At 58.8% G+C, this 21,177-nt stretch overlaps 1 protein-coding gene across 2 annotated transcripts in view; it reads left to right on the forward strand.

Moving 5' to 3' along the window:
• The first annotated feature begins 827 nt into the window (after window positions 1–827).
• Window positions 828–21,177, forward strand: part of LOC142002128 (occludin-like) — a 28,368-nt gene continuing 8,018 nt past the window's right edge. Inside the window, exons 1-6 of one of the 2 annotated variants that reach the window (XM_074977968.1) lie at window positions 828–985; window positions 6,773–7,520; window positions 10,828–10,986; window positions 18,103–18,260; window positions 19,358–19,564; window positions 20,254–20,425. In XM_074977968.1, coding sequence (XP_074834069.1) covers window positions 6,840–7,520; window positions 10,828–10,986; window positions 18,103–18,260; window positions 19,358–19,564; window positions 20,254–20,425 — 1,377 coding nt within the window. In that variant the 5' untranslated portion in view covers window positions 828–985; window positions 6,773–6,839. Of the gene's footprint in view, window positions 986–1,878; window positions 2,154–6,772; window positions 7,521–10,827; window positions 10,987–18,102; window positions 18,261–19,357; window positions 19,565–20,253; window positions 20,426–21,177 lie in introns of those variants that run through there. The other variant, XM_074977969.1, reaches the window with a different exon arrangement.

Below are 21,177 nucleotides of genomic sequence, written 5' to 3' on the forward strand. Positions count from 1 at the left end.
GTCTTAGGCAGCGTTCCCTGTGTGCTGAGCACTTGGGCGGCTGCCCAGGAGAGAGTCGGGTGCAGCCCAGCCTGTGTTGCTACGGGTGGTGCACATCCACGCATGCATCAGTGCACAGAACAAAATTTATTCCACACGCTGATGGGGGGAAATTAGCAGGCACATGGGTCCTAGGCCCCTGCTGGAGGGGACAGTGAGCCCTCTTGGGAGCAGGGTCCGAGCCCTGTTATGTTGCAGTGTGGCCATCGCCCCAATTGGAAACACCAAGGCATCCGGGGCGAGTGAGGGCCCCTGTCTGCCAACAGTCCCCAGGGTCAACTTCAAGGCCAATGGCCTTTCCAGGTGGGACAGCATCTGGCTGCAAAGTCCAGGCCCCACAAACTCATTGCACCCACGAAGGGCTGGGGGGCGCGCAGGGGAGCAAGAGTTAAAGCGTAAAATCCGAGCGCTGAGCTGGCATCCTTGCAGGGCGGCTGGGGCCCGAATGAGTCCGAGAGAGGCAGCGCCCCTGACCTGGGGGCTGCTCCCCTGGCGGGCCACATGCGTGCCCAGCGGAAGGGGTTAAAGCCAAACTGGCCGTGCAGCAAGGCGCCCTGGTAAGAGTCTTGCACAGGAGGCTGGAGCAGACCTCTGAGGCTTAAGCGCCGCTCGCTCGGCGGCTGCCAAGTTGTCGATTCCAGCTGTGCCAGGTAACTGCAGCTACAAACCTTCCCTTTGGCCTGGCTGCCACGGGAGGGGGCAGCGGGCGGGTTGTTTTTAATGACCGGCCCCTAGTAATGATTAATCCCTGGGCTGCCATTTTAAGGTGAACAAAGAAGGGAGGAAAACAGAGGTGAACCAGGCTCTTAAAGGAAACCCAGCCGACCCCTTTCTCCCCAGCTGGGCCCAGCGACAGGCCGTAGTTTGCTGAGCACCATGTTTTCTGGTACTACCCAGTGACAGAGTCCCGAGCGGTGGTGCTGGAGAGATGTAGCTGCAAGTTAAGGTAAGGGGCAGCAGAGCTCACGTCCCACAGGGAGCCGCTCCTCCTTTTCGTGCTGGTACATTTCAGGGTCAACGTAAAGGGGACAGATTCCAAGCGGGTGTTAGCAAACCTGCAGCCAGCTCTGGGTGTGGCCCAGTGTTCCGTCTCGTCTTTGCCAGCCCTGTGCGGAATAAATTGCGTCATGTGCACCGAGGCCTGTGCACCGCCAGGAGAAGCTGGCTGCAAGTGCTGTGCTAGGGGGTGAGGTGGCATTAAATAATTCCTGAGTGGCTGCTTACAGGGACCACTGGCCTGGCCCCCCCCGACCTCTACGGAGCAATGGAGGTTGATGCTAGCTGTGACTGTCGCCCCAGTGGAGATGAGGCTAGGGCCTAGAAAAGCTCTTAGCGTGAGGTCCGGTGGGCACAGTCCCAAAGAGCTAACCGCAAGCCTTAGCTTTTGATGCAGAACAACATGAATGTTTGCCAGTCGCTTCCTTCAAAACCTTTAATCTTGGTTTGTTCTTACGGGTTTCTTTCCTAGGGGCTGTTGGCTGTTTCTTGTTTATTTCTGGAGTAACAAAGCTAGGAAGGAAATGAAAAGACGCTCTAGTGGCTTTACTGAATAAAGCAAAGAGTTTCTTAAACAAAACTCTTAGACATGCCACAGAAAAGAAGCAGGAAAAGGGTTAAGAGGTGTAGCAGCAATTTCCTCCGGTCTGGAAAGGCTTTCTGGGGTCTGGGAGCAAACAGGTACTGCAGCTTTTAGAAGCCCTGGGAGCTTTTGTGGTGTTTGAAACTTGAATCCTGGCCAAAGCCAGGAGGTTTGGCAGGGACAACACCCCCCCCTTACCGCAGAGTCTCTTGGGGAAAGAAAAACACTGGAGCCCTTTTGTGCAAGGACTGGCTCGAGCCCACGCGCGTGCGAGGGGCACGGGCTGTTTGCTAGTGTCGGGGCAGGCGGGTGGAGGCCCAGTGAGGAACCGCTGCCCGGTGGGGAGCTGCACTGGGCTTCCCGGCTGCAGGCTTGGAAAACTGAGACTTATTAATCAGGTGAAAGAAGAGAGGAGGCCTTGTGGCACCATTGCGGGGCCCACAGCAGAACGCTCCCCGCCTGTCTGCAGCGGTTCAGGAAGGCTGAATTCCGCGGGATCGCTGACCCCGCAGGCCGAGCGAGCCAAAGGGCTAAGGTGAGAAGAATTACACGAAGGGTGTTTGCCCTCGCCTGGGTTCTCTGGCTGCCCGGCGTTGGGGTGAGCGATGGTTCGGCCTTCGTGCGTCTGAGCCTCTAGCCAGATCAAAGGGGCTCTTATGAGAAGCTGGGGGAGCGGGGAGCCAGCCGGGGCTGGGGGAGCCCGGACCGGCGTCCAGTTAGCAGTTTGTACATGGCCTGTCGGCGTTGGCACTGACTCAGTGGAGGCCCCTCAGGAAAGCAAGGGCAGAAAAGAGCATTTAAAATGCAGCTGCCCAAATGGTAGAGGGTCAGATACAGAAACCTGCGTTTTCCTTGCAGCTCTCCCATTAATGCAGCGTGGCGAGTTCAGGCCTGGTGTGGAGGGGGGTGATTATTCTCAGCATTCAGGGCTTCTGTGTATTAGTGATCCTCGTTTGCAGGGGGCTCAGAGCCAGGCTGACCTCAATACGGCAGATTTACAGCTCTGCAATCCGGGCCTGAGCCAGCTCCCTGGCCCCACCAGGGCTCTTTTGTGGAGTGTGGACACTTGGGGGAAGGCCAGCGCTCGACACCAGGAGCAAGCGGGTTCGTTTCTCTGGGCTGCCTTTGTTCTCCGTGGCAATAACGGCTTTTCCCTGCTGCTCAGAGGAGTTGCAAAGGGAAATTCATTACCTCCCCTTTGGCTGGATAACTGTAACCTCCGCGTACACAGTTCTTCCCGCTGGGTAGAAGTGACTTGTGCGGAGGCGGCTGGGTCCTGTTACGAAAGGACTCCTGTGTCCAAGCCTTTGACGTGCGCACCATTGTTAAGCAATGCTTGGCTAGTGCTGTGAAGCGCTTCGGGTTGCTGGTACAGCACAGAGCGGCACCAGCGCAGGGAAGCCAGAGGAGGAAAAGCGATCCATCGAATTAGGCGTCTGCAAGGCAGGCCGTGTAGCCTGACCCAAGAGCGTGGCCGCTGGGTACGGCCCCATCACCACAGCGTGGGGTCCGGAGAAATGATCTTTCTTTCTCACGTATAATGCGGGGGTTTATGGGTTTGCAGTCTGGGACCAAAGCGTCTGAGCCCGGTTAGGCCCCTGAAGTTGTGGGGGTGGCAGGTTTTATTGTAGTTGTTGATGTTCCTTTGGCGGAAGCAATCTGAGTATGTTTGGGGGCTTTCGAAATAAAACTGCAGGCGGGGCGAGTGCGATTGCTGGCACGCGAGCCTGCTGCTCAGGGCTAACACACCTGTGCAGGGCAGAGTCCTCCCAGGTTTACGCTGGCGTGCCGGAGAGCGGAGCCAGCCGCTGACGGCGCTGAGGCAAGAGGGGCCAAAATCGTGCCAGTGCCGAAGGACCTGGCTGTTGCAAAGCTCACTGCGGCGCTTGCTGGGGGGCTGCCCCACCCCCAGCACGTGCATGCACGAGTCTCTGTGACCCCACGGTTAGTGGTGCTTCTGTGCTGGGTTAGCCAGCTGCTGCAGGTGCTGGAGTGGCAGCAGGTGGGGGCAGCAGCAGGGGGTCACCTCCCCTTCCCGGCCTGCGGCACCCCGGCCGTCTCCGCTGCAGAGAGGAGATTGCTGCCACCTGCAGAGTGGGGCGCAGCGGCCGGCAGCGGGCACCACGGCGGAGCAGGCTGCTGCTCGTGCCACACGGTGAGTGTGGGGAGGGGGCCAAGGGGAGGTGACTCCCCCCTGCTGCTGCTGTCTGCCGCTGCACCCTGCCCCAGGTAATCCCCAGCCCAATTGGTTGGGAGGGGCCGGGGGCAGGGTGGGGGCGGGCCAGGGGAAGGGAAGGGCCTATGGCATGCAGGGGTTGCACCGGGCCCCAGGCCTGGGGTCCTGGGGGGGTGCTGCAGGCCCCCTTTGGGGCAGCCCTCGTTGAGCTGGTAACCCCCCTACCCCGCTAGTCCTCCAGCGCCTTCCCACAATTCCCCCACATGCTCAGTGGGACAGACCAAGCCTCCCGCAGCCTGCTCGGAGAAGCCCTGCGGCTCAGCTCCCTGCAGGGCAGAGACCCAAGGATGGTCCCTCAAGCAACAGCTGGCGGCGCACGGCACCACTGAGGCACAGTCCCTTGGGCAGGGCTTTGGTGTGGCTGCCCACAGCCCAGCGCAGCTCACTCTGATTAACTCAGGCCCCGTGGGACTCGGCAGCAGCCTTCCCGCTGCATTTTTCCAGTCATGTGAAGAATAATTTTTGTTCTGTGCACCGAGGCGTATGCAGTGTGCACCACCCATAGAAAGACACGCCGCCAGCAGCGGGCGCTCTGCTAATCAGCTGGGCAGCACCTGAATCTCCCCTGGGCCGCCGCCCAAGTGCTCACCTTACAGGGAACACCGCTTAGGAGCCCCTGGAAAATCAACAGGCTGCCTCAATTCCCGACACCCTGGTAACAACTGAAAATGGGACTTAGGCTCTTGAGTCATTGATAGGAGAATCCTTTGCAAAGCAGAGAGCCAAAGTGAAAGGAAAAGATGCACACACGGTGCTGGGGCTGAGCACAGCCTGGGGTGTGGGTGCTGTGTGACCCCTGCAGCCTTTGCTGGTTGTGTATCGGAGTCTGTAGAGGTGAAGGGGGTTTCTGGTCCCTGTGGCTGGGGGTTGCGGGAGAGGAGGGTCTCCTCCCACCATGGAGAGATGGTGCAGAGGGTTTAAGGCGGTGGCTGGCTGGGCCCACAACCCTCTGCCCTTTACCCACTCTCCCTCTGCACAACTAGCAGGAGAATCCTAGGAGCAGCTCGGCTGCAGCCGGAAAAAGGGTGGTGGGGAGGGGAAGCTGAACACGCTGCTGGCTGTATGTACGCACGCTCGGCTCATCAGCAGGTTGGAGGGAGAGGTCTAGGATGGATATTAGGAAAAACTATTTCACCAGCTGAAGCACAGGAATGTGTCGCTGAGAGAGGTGGTGGAATCTCCATCCCTAGGGGTTTTTACGTCCCGGCTTGGCAAAGTCCTGGCTGGGATGATTTAGTTGGGTGGGTCCTGCTTTGGGCAGGGGGCTGGACGTGATGGCCTCCTGAGGTCCCTTCCAGCTCTGGGTTCTCGGATTCTGTTCTGTGAGCCGGTGGCGGATTAGCACAGGGACGTGGTTCTAGGATATCGGGAAAGCCCCCTGCAGAGGAGCCCCCAGTCCCTGGGTGCAGTAGCGTGCACCGAATGTGCAGGAGGGCTGAGAAGTGGGAGCAAAGGCACTGGCCCTGTAAGAGCTGGAGGGGGATTTTCTCACGCTCTGTGTTGTTGGTGGGGTTGGGGTAGTGAGTACCCACAGCCCACACTAACCCCCTGGCAGGCAGCAGGGCCTGTGCCATGAGCAGCCCCCCGGGACTCGGACTGCCTGGTTTCTACTCCTGCCTCTGCCGCTGATGCTGCAGGCTGGGTTTGGACACCTCCTTCCCTTGCACGGTGCCTCAGTCTCTCCACGTACCCTGCGTTGTGAAGCCCTTTGAGTGTTCCGGGTGGTGCTGTTCCTGGTGCCGGCAGGGCAGTGCTTGGGGACAAAGTCCCTGGGGCAGATAACGGGTAGGAGAGCGAGATCTGGGCATGTCAAGTCCAATGTGAATGTAGGAAACGAACCTTTCGTCTGGGTTCGGTTCTGTGTGTTCTGGCTGCATGATAACCAAGCGCCAGGGCTGCCCTCCCCCCCATGCACGACACACAGCAGCATCGCGCAGCTGAGAATTTGGGGCACCGCTGGGATTTCAGTCGCCTTCGAGTCCCAAAGGCTGACGGGCCACAGATGGCCACTGCTGTAAAAGCTGAAGCCGTAAGAAGCGGCCTCTTACTGGGGCCGTTTTATTTGCTCCCCGTGTCCCAGCCCTTCCACTCTGACGCACCGAGTGCCGAAGGGGGCGTGCCACAAGGGACATTAAAAATCCCTCTACAGGCTTCTGCTTAAAAGCTTCCCAAGGTCACAGATTCCTGCACCTGGTTGGTACCTGCCACCCCCAAATGAGAAACCCAACACCCCCTTAAAACCCAGGCAGACACACTTGGGCTGTCTCCCTGGGGGTAACCCCAAGCTCTGGCTCCTCCCTGAGGAGACAGCTTGGAAACAAAGAGGAGAGGCCTGGATACACCCAGCCCCTTCTCTAGGACACAAGAATCGGATCATTGCCTTAAACAAAGGTAATTTATTAGCAAAACACTAAAGCACACTTGGTTGCTGGGTGTTACAGAGCAATGCTAAAAAAGGGTAGGTTAAAGCAGGGACAGTGGCTTCCCAGGGATTCAGTTTAGAAGTGACAATGTTCGGGGGGCGGGGGGGATGCATAGCAGCCAGCCGGAGCAGCCCCACACCAACCCCAAAATCAAAAATAGCCTGAGCGCGTTTGACTAAACATTTCCTTTCTACTTACATAGCTGTATGCCCAGATCTCCCTGTGGCCTGGCTATTTACTGAAGTCCTCCAAGCCTGGTTCAGACTTCAACCACCTCTGTGTGTCCCTCTCCTCCAGCCACACCAAAGAAAGACCCTCTCAGCAGGCAACTGCTTCCATTCAGAAATCCCCCTCTCGCTTCCCATTGGCTCCCCCGCCAGCTGACCAATGGAGAACCCACTGTCCCTGGGTTTAACCCTTTACAGGCATTCACGTACAGTGTCCCGCCTCCAGCCCCACCCCACCCTTAACCGGCTTGTCTGCTGCTCTACCTAGGCATTGCTCAAGCTGCCCATCGCCGTGGCCTCTGGGCACCTGCCCTGCACCGGCTCTTCCCTCCGCCATGTACAAGAAGCCCTACGACAGCCCCCCCACCGGCTATGGCCCCCCCGGTGACGGCTACAGCTACGACCTCCACTCGCCCCCGCCGGGCTCCTTCTACGTGGAGGACGTGCCGCAGTACTTCTACAAGTGGAGCTCTCCCCCTGGGGTGGTGAGGATCCTGGAGGGGCTGGTGGTCCTGCTCTGCATCACCATTTTCGCCTGTGTCGCCTCCACGCTGGCCTGGGAGTACAGCTATGGCTATGGGGGGCTCTATGGGAGCGGGCTTGGCAGCTACTACGGCTCCGGCTATTACGGCGGGATGGGTTACGGCGGCTACGGCAGCTACTACGGCGGCTACTACGGCGGCATGACCAACCCGCGGGCCGCCAGCGGGTTCATGATCGCCATGTCGGTGCTGTGCTTCATCGCCCTGCTGGGGCTCCTCGTGGCCAGCATGACCAAGTCCCACAGCGCCCGCTCCCGCCGGTTCTACCTGGCCGTCATCGTGGTGTGCGCCATCCTGGCCTTTGTCATGCTCATCGCCTCCATCGTCTACATCATGGGTGTCAATCCCCGGGCGCAAATGACCGGCAGCTACTACTACAGCCCCATGCTGACCATGTGCAACCAGATGTACACCTCCGGCGGCGCCTACCTCAACCAGTACCTCTACCACTACTGCACTGTGGACCCGCAGGAGGTACCTGGGCCACCGCCTGCTTTTTTCCTTCTGCTTCCCGGCTCTTCTCTCTTTCTCCTCCCTTCAGCTCCTGCTCCCTCCGTCCTTCCTTCCCCCTCCCTCCTGCCTTCGCACTCGCTCCTTTCCTCCTCTGACTTTCTCTCTTTCTTTCTCCCTTCAGCTTCCTTGCTCTCTGTTCTCTCTTCGTCCCTGCAGTCTGGGTCCTTGCTGAGCGTCTCCTGCAGGTGCTCAAAACCTGGGAGGACTCTCTTGGGGCCGGGGGGGGGAAGGTTGATGCAAACGGAGTCTTTGTTTGTTTGAGGTGTTCATCGACAGATGTGGAGATTTTCTTACCCTCTTGCTTGCTCACTTGCTTGATTTCACAGGGGAACGGGATGAAATTTTGGTCGCACCTTAATGAACTTCCTACCCTGTTGCTGTTTGAGGTTGTCCTTAGGATTGAGGTTCCCAGCCGGGCTGTCCAGTCTTCCATTAACCCGCATTTTCTCTCCAGCGCTCCACAGCCATCCGCTGTAACACTGTCAGGATGGCGCTGAACTCTCATTGGCTTCCTAGCTATTGGTTCCCCTCTCCGCCTTGCCCCAGCTTGGAGTGATTCCCAGTGACCAGTGTCTGCTGGCTGTGACCAAAGCTAAGATAATGGAGCTGCCACCAGGGAAATTCCAGGCTGAATACCAGGAGGGGCTTCCAGGAGGACAAAACTCTGGAGCAATCCCGCCGGGGAAACGGTGGAGCCCCAAGTGGTTGGGATTTCTCAGTCCTGGTTGGAGAGAGTATTAGAAGCAGGTGGCAGGTGGATGGGCTGTCCCAGAGGTTGGCAAACCAGACACTGGCCCAGGGAGAGCTGGCTGCTTGTGTGATGGTGATGGACTCATTCACCCTGGTGTTTGCAGCAGAAGGAAGACCTTTCCCGACTGTGGTAGCTGATGGGGTGTGATGGGCTCCTGAAAGGAGGCCTGCGGGAGAGGAGAGGGCCTGGCAGAGAAGTGCAGATGGGAAATGAGAGCCCAGGAGAAAATCCCTCGATTACTGGGGCTTATTTCATTTGCAGAAGAGAAGAGCTGGGGTGATTCGGTAGCAGCCTTCAGCTCTCTGAAGGGGGTTTCCAAAGAGGATGGAGAGAGGCTGTTCTCAGTGGTGACAGATGACAGAACAAGGCGCAATGGTCCCAAGTTGCATGGGGCAGGTCTAGGTTGGGTATTCGGAGTCTAGTCTAGTGATTAGAGCAGGAGGCTGGGATCCAGGTGTCTCGGGTTCTCTCCCCTCCCCAGAAGAGGGTGGGAGTCTAGCCTAGTGATTAGAGCAGGGAGTCAGGACTCCTGGATTCCACCCCCACCAGGAGGGGGCACATGTCTGTCTCAGCACCCGGGGGTAGAGTGGAGGAACTCTGGGAGCCAGCTCTCCTGGTTTCTATTCTAGCCAAGAGAAAGGCAGGGAGTGTAGCCTAGTTGTTAGAGCAGGGGGGCTGGCAGCCAGGACTCTTGACTCTGATTCCCCTCCAGGCACGGGTGTGGATATCTTAGTGGTTAGAGTGGAGGGAGTCTGGGAGCCAGGAATCCTGGGTTCTGTCCCCGCCCTGCACGGAGACGGGGCTACAGAAAGACTTTCTGGGCCCCTGGCAAGGTGTGGGGAGCGGCGGCTCCATGCCCCCAGAAGGGGAAGTGGAGGGCAGCTAGGGGCCAGCCTGCCCTCATCAGCCCTTCTGAGCCACCCAGGCTGCACGTTTGATGCTCTGGCTGCTGCTGCTGCTGTTGCTGTAGAAGCAGCTTGTTGGCCAGGAGCCCTGGTCCCCTTTAAATCTCCAGGTCCCAGGACAGCTTCCTCCTTCCTCACCATCCTGGCCCCTCCTACGCTGGTTCCCTAATCGCTGGGCTTTCCTCCCCCTAAGCTAAGAAGCACCTCTCCCAGCTCAGAAAGGAACTCAGGTCTCCTGAGTCCTAGCCTGGTGCCTTAACCCACCCCAGCTCATCCCCCACCTGCTTTGTACAGTTCTAGCCCCTGGGATGTAAAACAAGCTTTTCACACAGAGCAAAACAGGCTTTTCGAAAGGCTCCTTCATTTGCAGCTCAGATCCTCTGCTGGCCTTGGCCGGTTCCCTTGTGCACCTGATCAGGATCTCTGCCGTCTGCAGTCAGAGCCCTAGGCTGCATGTCAGATAGAAGGCAGAGGAATGTTATTGACAGACAAGGTCTCTGTGACGCCAGTTTCGGTCTAGACAGAAACAATCGCAGCTGTTTAATCAGGGAACTAGGTGGGGCTCCCGATACCACCTTGTCTCTAGGATACGATTAGCCCAGCCTGCTGCCTTCCAGCCCCCTGAAATCCAGAGTCATGTACGGCCATGCCCCTTGCGCAGAGTCCTTACCAAACTTCACTGCCGCACCTGCTTGATGCATGGAACAGCTCTGACCTACTCTGTTTTTCCCATACCTCTAATTTTTAGCTACTTCAACTTTTTACCTAGAGTCCCATTGGGGAGCTCTGGGACGCGCCCTCTTGCAGCACACGCCAAAATGCAAGAACTCAGCCCGTTTCTCCTTGAGTAAGAATCTCACAGAGGATCATTTCTGCTGGTCTCGTGTCCTTGGGAGAGGGTTCTGGGGTGTTTTTGCACCCCAGCGGGGAACCAGGACTCCTGGCGTGGGCGCGTTCCCTGGCCCTGTGGGGCCTTGAGAAAGTTGCATCCTCATGTGCCTCAGTTTCTGAAGCTGTAGCTCACAAAGCGCTCTGGGATGCCTTGTTCAGTTCTGCTGCCCAGGCTCAGAGACTCAAACCCCATGAAGTTTTGTAGGTGTAATTGTGTTGCGAACGTCTGCTCAGGATAAGACACTAACTAGTGAGCAAAGCTGTGGGATGTGATTCTTGGCACAGCTGGGTCTGTTTGCTGCCTGCTTGGGTTATGCGCAGGCAATGCCCCACCCTACCTGCTATCAACACTCCCCGGTATTTCCTCAGTCACTTGTGATCTCTGGATAAAAGAGTCCTTTCGAAAAGCTCCTGTACACCCCAGAAGGTGCCTCTTCTTCTCCCCTGCCCTCTAAATCCCAGGAAATACCTCGTCCAGCTCATTCCCTCCTCCTTGAGGGGGGACTTTTTTCTTTGATGTAACAATTTTTTCCCCTTTGGCACCTTCCCATGGACTAGAATGACTTCCCCAGCTGTGCTGGCAGGGGCTGTGTGTTTCATCACCCTCTAGTGGCTAATCCACATAGAGGACAACAACCTACTGCCGCTACCAGCTAAGAGAGCTCTGCAAGGTAGACAGTGCTGCGTCTGCTCCCTGGCTAATGTGTTTTCTTTCTTCTAGGCCATCGCCATCGTCTGTGGGTTCTTCATTGTCATTCTTCTCTGTGTTATTTGCTTCTTTGCTCACAAGACGCGCCACAAGATCTGGAAGTACGGGAAGCCCAATATCTACTGGGACAAGCCACTAGCCTACCAGGAAGGCCCCAATGTTGAGGAGTGGGTGAGTCTCGCATGGCGCAGGGCTGTGGGTGGAACAGATGAGTGACATGACATTTGAGGCTACATCAAGGTGCGGCTCACCAGCCCATCACTGGGGTGTCTAGGCGGCAGAGGTCCCTGCAGGAGCCAGCGTGGGAAGCAAACAAGGGGCGGGGCTCTCCTAAGCCCTGCCTGCTCTTGGCAGGAAACGTGAGAGTCTTCGAGGGGGGAGCTGCCACTCACAGTAGGTCACGCAGAACTTCACAGCATGGTCCATCCTCATCTCCCTTGGAGCAGCAGAGATGTGGAGATGTGGGCCAACAGGGGAGAGGTCGGAGGGGAGCCGTGGGAAAGGTGACAGGCTTAGAAACCCTGCCTGTTAGCGAGAGGCTCAAAGAGCTCAACAAGGAGAAGGGGCAGGGGGTAACCTGACCGCAGGCTATAAAAATCTACAGGAGGCACAACTACGGATGCAGCCTCTCTGGTCTGGGACTCTCTGGTCCGGCAACATCCGTGTTCCAGCAAGGCCATGGATGCTGCTGGACCAGACAGTTCCAGTGGCTGCGAGTGGGACTAGCTGGTAGTCGGGTGGCCAGGAGCCCAGGCAGGCCGGGACCAGGTGACTGGGGCTTGGACGCAGCTGGTGGGTCAGTGACCGGGAAGGGAGCCTCGGAGCTGTGGTCCAGAAGGGAGCCCAGAGACAGGGTGGCTGGAGTCCCCCCAGCTACATCCCAGAGACCAGCAACAGAGAGGATGGACTTGACTTCTCCTGCTCTGTGGATACTCCCTCATTCGGGACCGGTCAGGTCCCAAGGGTGCCACTCTCGCAAGGTCCAACCTGTATTTAATAATAGGGTCTTCAGTCCAGCAGAGACAGGTCTGACACAACCCAAGGGCTGCAGGGAGAGAAATTCAGGTTGGAAAGAAGATGAAATGTTTGAATGGAACATTATTAACTGCTGGAACAATCTCCTGGGGCTCGCAGTGGATTCACCCATCACCGACAATGTAAAAATCAAGATGTAGATGTTGTTTTTTTTTCCTGAGACCTGCTCTGGGAATTACTGTGGGAAGTTTTCTGGTCTGAGTTATACAAGTCAGACTAGACACTAACAGTAGTCCCTTCTGGCCTTAGAATGTACGAACCTACAAATGGCTAACCACACTGACGTGCAGGTCACCATCTGTAGGTTTCAGAGTTAACACCTTCTTGTGGTCAATGGAGGAAGCTCAGAAACTCTCTTGTGGGCAGATGTGGCTGGATTCTTCTGCTTCACATTTTAAGAGGAACTAGGTGACCATAAAAGTCAGGCTCATTTAGGTTCAGGAGCAAATCATGGACTGGAGTAAGTGCAGCATCTCCAGCCCTTGCGGTGGCCTGGCAGGACGTGTGGTGGAGGGTGTGTACTCCCTGCTATGTGCTCTGAAATGGGCTAGGTAAGATTTAACTGCTATTATTACTGTTCTGTGTTTAGACAGCCATAGGCAACATGTGGGGGTGCAGTGTAGGCTGCATGCACCCCCCCGCCCCAGGCACGTCAGCTCCTCCTTGCACTCACTGGTGAGCACAGGAGCAGTCCTGCCTCTCCTCTGAGTGGCTCTTTCTAGCTCGTCCTACTCTCAGGCTGTGCCACGCCAGGAGATGGGGGTAGCACTGCCCCACGCTCACCAGCACTTCCACAGGGAGAGACGAGGCGCAGGCAGTGCAGAGGCAGGAGGGGGACAGGGCAGAGCATGGGCAGGGAGGGGCATGTGGCTGATGCCTCCCCTTCAATCCCAGCACTGGTCACCTCTGTGTACAGCACCAAGCACAATGGGATCCAGGTCCAGGCCTGGGGCTCCATCAATTAAATAACTAATAATATCATGCAGCAGTGAGTTCCACAGGTTAACATTATATCTCAGTAGAGGGGGATGGTCTCTTCTTGCACCAGTTTGAAAAGCCCTGCTTGTCCCCACGTTGCTCCGATAGGAGTAAGAGGGTGTTAGCAGCCCGTATCTCAAACGTACCCAAAGATAAATAAAACAGGATTGGCTCAGGGAGGCCGCGGGCCTGGCACCAGCGCCGCAAGTGGTTTCTGTTCTCTTCCCCTTTGTCCGCTGAGTGCTCGAAAAATGTTTGCTTATGATATGATTTAGTTTCAGCCTCGCCAATAATTAACCGGGCGGCTGTAGCCACCCAGGGTTTCACCTGGCACCTCTCAGATGGACACCATGTTCTGGGTCGGTCGCTTACATCTGGCTGGCATGGGGGCTGAGCTGGGGGTGGGAAAGGTCACAGGTGCCTGGGAAAGGGGGAAGGGGAACCAAGTTTCTTCTCGGGGTGAAATTTCACACCAGCAAAGAGCTGGGCCCCGCTTTAGACCGGGAAGTTGCCCACGGACAGCGATGGCAAGGAAGCGAGGGATTCTGGGATGCTCAGCCTAGTGGTACCATGGTGTTGCACTGGGCCTCTGCCACTCAAAGGCCAACAGAGTGAGCACCTCTCTTCTCCTTCCCCTCACTGCCTCTCACGCTGAGCAGCCGGTGCCTAAAAGCCTAAGTCACGCCCGCTCCCTAGGGCCCTGCAGGGCCTGGACAGTGGGCGTCTCACTGTCCTATGGCCTGACGCAGCAAAGCAGCCATCACTGCATCAGGGAACGGAACAGACCCCACCGTTAGGGTGGCCACTCTAAGAAAATAGAGCAGGTGCCTCCTTTGTTCTGTTGGGGGTCTTGTCCTGGCCTCAGCACTGCCGAGGATGAGCACCTTCCGCTCCTGTCCTGAGCAACAGCACACATACCCATCACTTGTGCTTCCCGCAGTGCCTCCTACCAGCACAGGCAGTGAGCAGATTTGGAAGGAAGCCTCACTGGTTACCCCTTCCCCAGGGCGGTGGCAAAATTTGCAGATGATGTTAAACTGCTCAGGATAGTTAAGCACAAAGCAGACTGGGAAGAGCTTCCAAAAGATCTCACAAAGCTAAGTGATTTGGCAACAAACGGCAGAGAAATTTTAATGTGGATAAATGCAAAGTGATGCAGACGTGGTCCCTTCACCTCAGAAAAGGGATCTTCAAAAGATTCAGAAAAGGACGACAAAAATGACAAGGGGTGTGGAACGGCTGCCCTGTGAGGAGAGAGACAGGGAATTGTTAGCTTAGAAAAAAGAAGAGTGATGGGGGAGATAGAACAGAGCTATAAAATCCTGATGGGTGTGGAGAAAGTGAATCAGGAAAAGTTATTTACTTGTGCCCATGCCAGAAGAAGTAGGAGTCACCAAATGAAATCAACGAGCAGCCGGTTTAAAACTAACAAACAGAAATGTTTCTTCAGACGACACAAGTCAACCTGCTGAACTCCTGGCCGGAGGAGGTTGTGAAGGCCAGGACTTTAAGAAGGCTTTAAAAAGAGCTAGATAAATTCATGAGGACTGATCCATCGATGGCTGTTAGCCAGGCTGGGTAGGAGTGGTGTCGCTGGCCTCTCTTTGCCAGAAGCTGGGACTGGGCAATGGGGGCAGATCGCTGGAGGATTCTCTTTTCTGTTCATTCCTCTGGGGCATGGGGCATTGGCCGCTGTTGGCAGACGGGAGCTGGGCCAGATGGACCTTTGGTCTGACCCAGTGTGGCCGTTCTTACAACCCCTTGCTCCTGGCCAGAGGCAGGGTGAACACACTATAAGACCATTTCCACCTTGCTGAATAGACCTTGTCAGCTCTGGCCCTTGCTCTTACTGGGACCCCACTCTTTAAATACCCCTCTGAAACCACCCCCCACTGATGCATCTGATGAAGTGGGTCTTTGCCCATGAAAGCTCATGCTCCAAAATATCTGTTAGTCTATAAGGTGCCACAAGACTTCTTGTTGTTCTAGAGACTATAGGGGAGTTGCCTGATAAGAAGAGATAAGTGGTAGCAAACAGGTTTTCTGTTGTGAACCTACGGAGAGCAGTCGCTAACAGCTTAGCGGAGAAGGGAAGTGGCTGTTCAAATCCCTTCTGATCCACCCAGGCCTGGCCTCAGGCAACCCAGGGCCCTGCCTGACCAGGCTGTAAATTCCCGGCAACAACCGAGAGGACAGACACCCTGGGGCGGTCTGTTGCATGTGGGGCAGCGTGCCTTGGTGAGAGCCTGAGCCATGCCCTGCCCGATGATGAAGGCAGCAGGCAAGGAGCTGCTGTCCTGGCATCTCTATAGTGCAGCCAGACCCGGGGGAATGTTGTCAGGACCTTGTGTGCTGTGTTTATGAGCCAGGGTGTGATAAACAGGTGACCTTCACACGGAGCATTTACAGCCAAATCCATGCTTCTTGCACAAGCAAGTGGCGAGCACAGTTCAAGGCCCATGACTGCCAGAGTCATGGGCAGTGCAAGCTATGGGTTATAGCCAGTATTCCCTGTAAGCCGAGCACTTGGGTGGGTACCCAGGAGTCAGGTTCTACCCAGCTAATTAGCAGAGCACCCAAAGCGAACAGCCTGCATTTACATGGGTGGTGCACAGCTGCACATAACAAAATTTATTGCATGCATGGATGGAAAGGGGTACAGAGCCAGGACTTGTGGGGTCTATTCCTGACTTGGGAACAAGGACACCAACTAAGAGTGCGAGCTGGCTGGGGATGGGGCACCAGGATGCCTGGGTTCTATTCACAGGCCTAGCTGGGAACGGCTAACTGGGCGGGTAGTGCGGGTGTCAAGGCGCATGGAGGTGAAGAAGACAAGTTCTTCCCAGGCCCGGATCTGCAGGTGGATGTGGAATTCTCCCCAGGTTCATCCCTGGCTTCTCTGCCTCTCCGTGAGCACGGGAAAGAAAGCTGGAGAGGAACTGACTTAGCCAGGGGCCGAAACGCTTTGCTCTGGAGATCCATCAGAGCCCAGACAAGCAACAGTTTCTGTCCCTGGCATGAGGCTCCTCCTATCTAGCCAGGAAGGAAGGAAAGGGAAGGGGGAACCTCTGGCTTTGTTGGACTCAGCCTAAACATCAAACGCCTCCCCCCCAACCCATTTCCTTCCCCTCCAGGAGCAGGTGTAGCCGCCTCCCTGCCGTGTCCACACACCACCACCCCAGCCGCCTTCGGCCGTGAGTGCTAGGCCCTGAGGTGGAGGACACAAGCTGCCAGAATGCTAAGGGGTAGAGGCCCTGCAGCTGCAAGGTTACGCTCTGATGGGCTGGGGAAGCAGCAACCTGCCTTCTTCAGCAGAGCAATGACAGCTCCCCCAGGCGCTGGGAGAGGCAGGAATGAGTTAGCGAGTGCATCAACTCTCCAGGGAATTCATTGCAGCAGGGGCAAGCCTGAGGAATCTCCCGGCAGGAGGGGGAGCGGGCCGAGGACTGGGGCAAAGCAGGCGGGCAGTTTATGAAACCTGTCGCATTTGATCAGGCTATCTACATGGGCCAAGCCCTCTAGTCCATCCATCCAGGGGCAGAATAAGTTTTGTTACGTGCACCAAGGCCTGTGTGGATGTGCCCCATCCATAGACACGCAGGCTGCCAGCTGTGGGCTCTCTGCTCATCAGCGGGGTGGTAGCTAATTTTCTCCTGGGTGGCAGCCCAAGCACTCAGCTGGCAGTGAACCCTGGCATGGGGGGTCCTAGCCACTGGTAGGCCAGCTGGGTGGAATCTGGCCCCTAATGCCTCCATCTGCACAAGAGCAAAGCCTGACGGACCTGTTGTGGCCTGGACGTGAGCCACTGCCCAGCGCAGCCAGAGCATTGCCAGGTTCCTCCCACCCTGTTTATTTACTGGGAGGCGTTTCCCCTGTTCTGCTGCAGGGGCTCTGCAGGCGGTGCTGCCCGGACCAGCCTCCCTGTGTCGGTCGCAGGGATATCTGGGGAAGGGGCCATCGCTCTCAGGGTGTGGGTGGGGGATTTCCGTGATTTACTGCGGGCGAACAAGCACCCCGGGACCGGAACCTGGCTCCATGGGGCACTGGCACCGGGAGCTGGGGAGGAGAAATTCCCAGCCTGTCAGCCTGTTGTCCACTCCTGCAGCTCCTGGGGAGAGTGGAGCAGGCCGGGGCGGGTCAGCCAGCAGCCTCCCCACTTTCTTCTCTAGTGGCCAGTGGGCGGCCGGCTCCAGGGGGGGCAGCACAGCCAGCCAGGTCGGCCAGGCCCTGGAGTGGGTGGGTGAGGGGGGGAGCCACACCTATTAGTCCTAGTCCTGTGCCAGGGACTTGCCGTCCCCCCAGCCTCTGCTGTGTGCTGGGCACGTTGGGAGCTGGGGGCCTGGCGGTGCCAGTCGCCTCTCACCCACCGGCAGGGCGGCGGCTGGGTAACCAGCAGGGGAGGGGTTAGCCAGGCGCTGACTTAGCTTATCCACCCGGCGCACAGCGATAAGGGGCAGTGCACATGGGAGGGAGGGAGGGACGGAGCCGGGAGGGGCTCCCAAGCGCTCCCCGAGGGGCCCTGCAGAGCCCAGGGTGTGGCGCTTCCGGGGGCGCAGTTCTTTGTGTGAAAGTGACAAGGAACCAGTGCAACTGGGTGGGCTGACATCTGCCCCAGTACTGCCTGAGCTCTACCCCTGAGCAGCCCCCCAGCTCTGCCAGACCCCCCCGACCCCAGCCCTGCTACGCCCATGAGCCCCCCCAGCTCTGCCAGGCCCCCTGACCCAGCCCTGCTATGCCCATGAGCCCCCCCAGCTCTGCCAGGCCCCCTGACCCAGCCCTGCTATGCCCATGAGCCCCCCCAGCTCTGCCAGACCCCCCCGACCCCAGCCCTGCTACGCCCATGAGCCCCCCCAGCTCTGCCAGGCCCCCTGACCCAGCCCTGCTACGCCCATGAGCCTCCCCAGCTCTGCCAGGCCCCCTGACCCCAGCCCTGCTATGACCATGAGCCTCCCCAGCTCTGCCAGGCCCCCTGACCCCAGCCCTGCTATGCCCGTGAGCCCCCCAGCTCTGCCAGGCCCCCCAACCCCAGCCCAATTGATGTCCCTCAGTCCCACCCCCTGCCCCCCACCTCCCTCAGGCAGGGTGAGACTTCGCCTCTGCATGCTCCTGAGCCCAGGGGCTTGCCCCGAGCCCATCCCCCTGCCTGAATTTGAGCCCCAGGTCACTCACAACTGGCCTGGGCTCTTGCTAAGGGCCGAGAAGGACCCCAGCCCCCTTTCCCCCCACAGCCACACATGGGCACAGAAAGAGCCGAGGCTTCTGGCGGCTTTTCAGGTGAAGAACATGGCAGAGGGCACCAGCCTCCCGGATGAGACAGCCACGCTGGCCTACTCCGAGAAGCCCACCAGCCCTGGCCCTGCAGGGGCCGGCGCCTACAGCTACCCACCCAGGGAGAACGGCTACTATCCCTCTGAGACCTATAACCCCAGCAGGTGAGTCCGTCCCCAGGGCTGGGGACTCGACATCCCTTTGCATCCAGAGCTCCCGCCGGGGTTTCCACAGCTCTGCTGGGCGTGGGAGCCGCTGGCTGACCAGGCAGGGTTGGTGGTAGGGACTCGGGAGCTGGGTTCAGTGCCCAGCTCCGTGGGACTTGGGCAAGGGTCTGTGGCTCCCCACAGCTCCCCCGGACCTCTGCAGACCAGGGAGAACAGCCTGTCCTGCGTCTGTCTCGCGCACCAGGCTGTCAGCTGCAGGGCAAGGACTGTCCCTCGCTGCCTGTCTGGGCAGCAGCTGGCTCCCGACCTCCAGTGGGGTGCTCCTACCGCTGTTGCAGATAGAAAGGGGTGTCCTGAGTCTGTCTGCCCGATAACTAGGGCCCTCTGAAATTCACCATCCGTTTTGGTCAGTTTCACAGCGGGAGGGTTTTAAAACTGGTACCTGTCCCCATTGCAGCTGTGAACTTTCCCAGGGTCCTGACCCGGAAAGGATTTGGGGGTATGGGGGTGTTGCAAGGTTACTGGGGGGGGGGTCGGGTCGCAGCACTGCTGCTCTTACTTCGGCATTGCTGCTGGTAGGGCGCTGCCTCCAGAGCTGGGCACCAGGCCCCCAGCTGCTGTTCAACACCGCCCAGCTCTGAAAGCAGCACAGAAGTGAGTGTGTAATGCCGTGACTCCACCAGAAATAACCGTGTGGGCTCCCCCCGAAACTCCCTTTTCAGTCAGCGCCTGCAGTTTGAGGAATATGGCTCACCTCTGTGAAACCTGCACCGTGCTGGGCCTGAGCACGCGCAACAGCCAGTTCCACGTTCCGTGGTGCATTTTTCACGGCTGTGAATTTGGCTGGGCCCTACAGAGCACCGTGGCCACATGGGAAGGTGGCCCCGTAGGGCTGTGTTCCCAGCTTCATTTGGATCTGCCACCTCGCTGTCCCCAGCCCCGCCGCCCGCTCTCCCGCAGGAGCTGGCGGTGCCCAGGGGTCCTCACTGGGAGGCTGTCGCAGCCCCAAGCTGCAGGGATGGGCTCCCCCGGGTGGACAAGCGGTTTGGGGAGGGCTCCAGCTGAGCCGCACATCTGCCTCCCCCCCACCCCAGCTCGCCTGCCCAGGTGGCCGGTGATCAGCCCACCCGGACCTTCAGCACCAGCACCCTGGAGGAGAGGGGGAGGGAGAGCAGTAAGCCCCCCACCCGGCGCGGGCGGAGACGGAGACGCAACCCCGAGCTGGAGGAGTCCCAGTACGAGACGGACTACACCACCGCCATGGAGTCCAGCGATGAGCAGCACAAGAACGAATGGATCAGGTGAATGCGGGGGGAAGCTGCCCACGTAGGACCCAGGCCCAGCCGCCTCCAGCCCCAGCTCTGTGGGGGGCCCCTCTCTGCCTGGTGCTCCAACCAGGCCCCGGGAGCTGGTCAGGGGCTTAGCAGCCACTGTGCCCCACCCCCCCTTGGAGCACCTGGCAAGCCCCCCTTTCCCCTCCCGGCAGGAGCGCCCCGCGGGGCAAGGCCTGCTGGCTGAGCGGGGGTGGGGTCGCAGGGCTCACATTGTGCTGCGCCCCCAGCCAGGGCAGTCACCCCTCCCACCCCCACATGCCAGCTGGGGGGAGGAAGGCGGCCCCACTGCTCCACCCCAAGCTGCCCGTCCACTCCCCGGCCCAGCCTGGCTATGCCACTTGGGCATCCAGCAGTGACCCCAGCTGCATCTGTGGGGTCTCATCTACTGGGGCATCCCAGCAGGCTGTCCAGTGCCAGGGCTGGCTGCTGGTAACATGGCCGGGCCCTGGCGGGAGGGACCGGCCCGTGGGCCCCGGTGTCATTCCAGGAGCCACCAGCCAGAGGCGGCTGGGGCCAGACCAGTGCTGCCGGGGGAGAAGTGCCAGGTTTGGGGTGGGCGCTCCAAGCTGGAGGCAGCGTGAGCCCAGATCTCAGCGCCTCTGCAAACCCTCCGTTGGGCCCCCAGTCTAACCTCCTCCCCCCGCCCGGCCGGGCAGCGTGTACCCCCCGATCACCTCGGACGGCGAGCGCCAGGAGTACAAGCAGGAGTTCGACGCAGATCTCAAGCACTACAAGCAGCTGTGCGCCGAGATGGACGACATCAACGACCAGCTGAACCAGCTGAGCAAGCAGCTGGACGGCTTGTCCGAGGACAGCCCACAGTACCAGGTCAGAGTGGGGCCGGGCCCAGGGCTGCTGGGTGCCCACTCCCCTGTCCACAGGTTCGAGGGGCCTCCTAGGATGGGGGGGATCATGTTTGATGGGGGGCACTCCAAGAATCTCGTAAGTGGTCCAGGGTGGCCCTTTCCTTCGCAGGGGCTGGTTCTGGGCTGGAGGCTGAGTGCAGAAAGGAGCTCGGGGTAGGGGCTGGGGTGTGGGGTTTGAGAGGGAGTTTGGGTGACGGAGGTGGCTGTGCCCCGGGGCAGGGGCTTGGGGTGCAGAGCCTGGGAGGGGGTATGGATGCAGAAGAGGACTCTGGCCTGGGGGAGAGGCATCGGAGGGGGTGCAGGGCCTGGGAGGGGCAGAGAGGAAACGGGGGCGTGGGGTGTTGGGTGGTGACCTGGGGCAGGGAGCTGTGGGGAGGGGCCAGGCTCTGGCAGGGAGGCACTTTACGTAGGCAGCCAGCAGCCCAGCAGGACCCCAAGGCCGGCTCCCTGGCTGCTGCTCAGAACGGCTGGAGGCTCCCTCCATGCGCCCCTCTCCTCTTGCAGGGGAGGGAGACTTTGTGCGCTGCCCCCGGCCCCGCGCAGTCATTGCAGCTCCTGTTGGCCAGTTTGCAGCCAGTGATCACTGGGCTGGGCAGGGGGCAGCATGCAAAACCTGCCCCTGCTCCCGGGGCGTGCGGCTAGAGCGAGCTGTCGGCGGGGGAGCGGAGAGATTCCATGGCCCAGGCAGGAAATGAGCTTAGGTCTCCTGACTCC

This window comes from Carettochelys insculpta, chromosome 27 (assembly GCF_033958435.1).
Source record: "Carettochelys insculpta isolate YL-2023 chromosome 27, ASM3395843v1, whole genome shotgun sequence".
Lineage (NCBI taxonomy): Eukaryota > Metazoa > Chordata > Testudines > Carettochelyidae > Carettochelys > Carettochelys insculpta.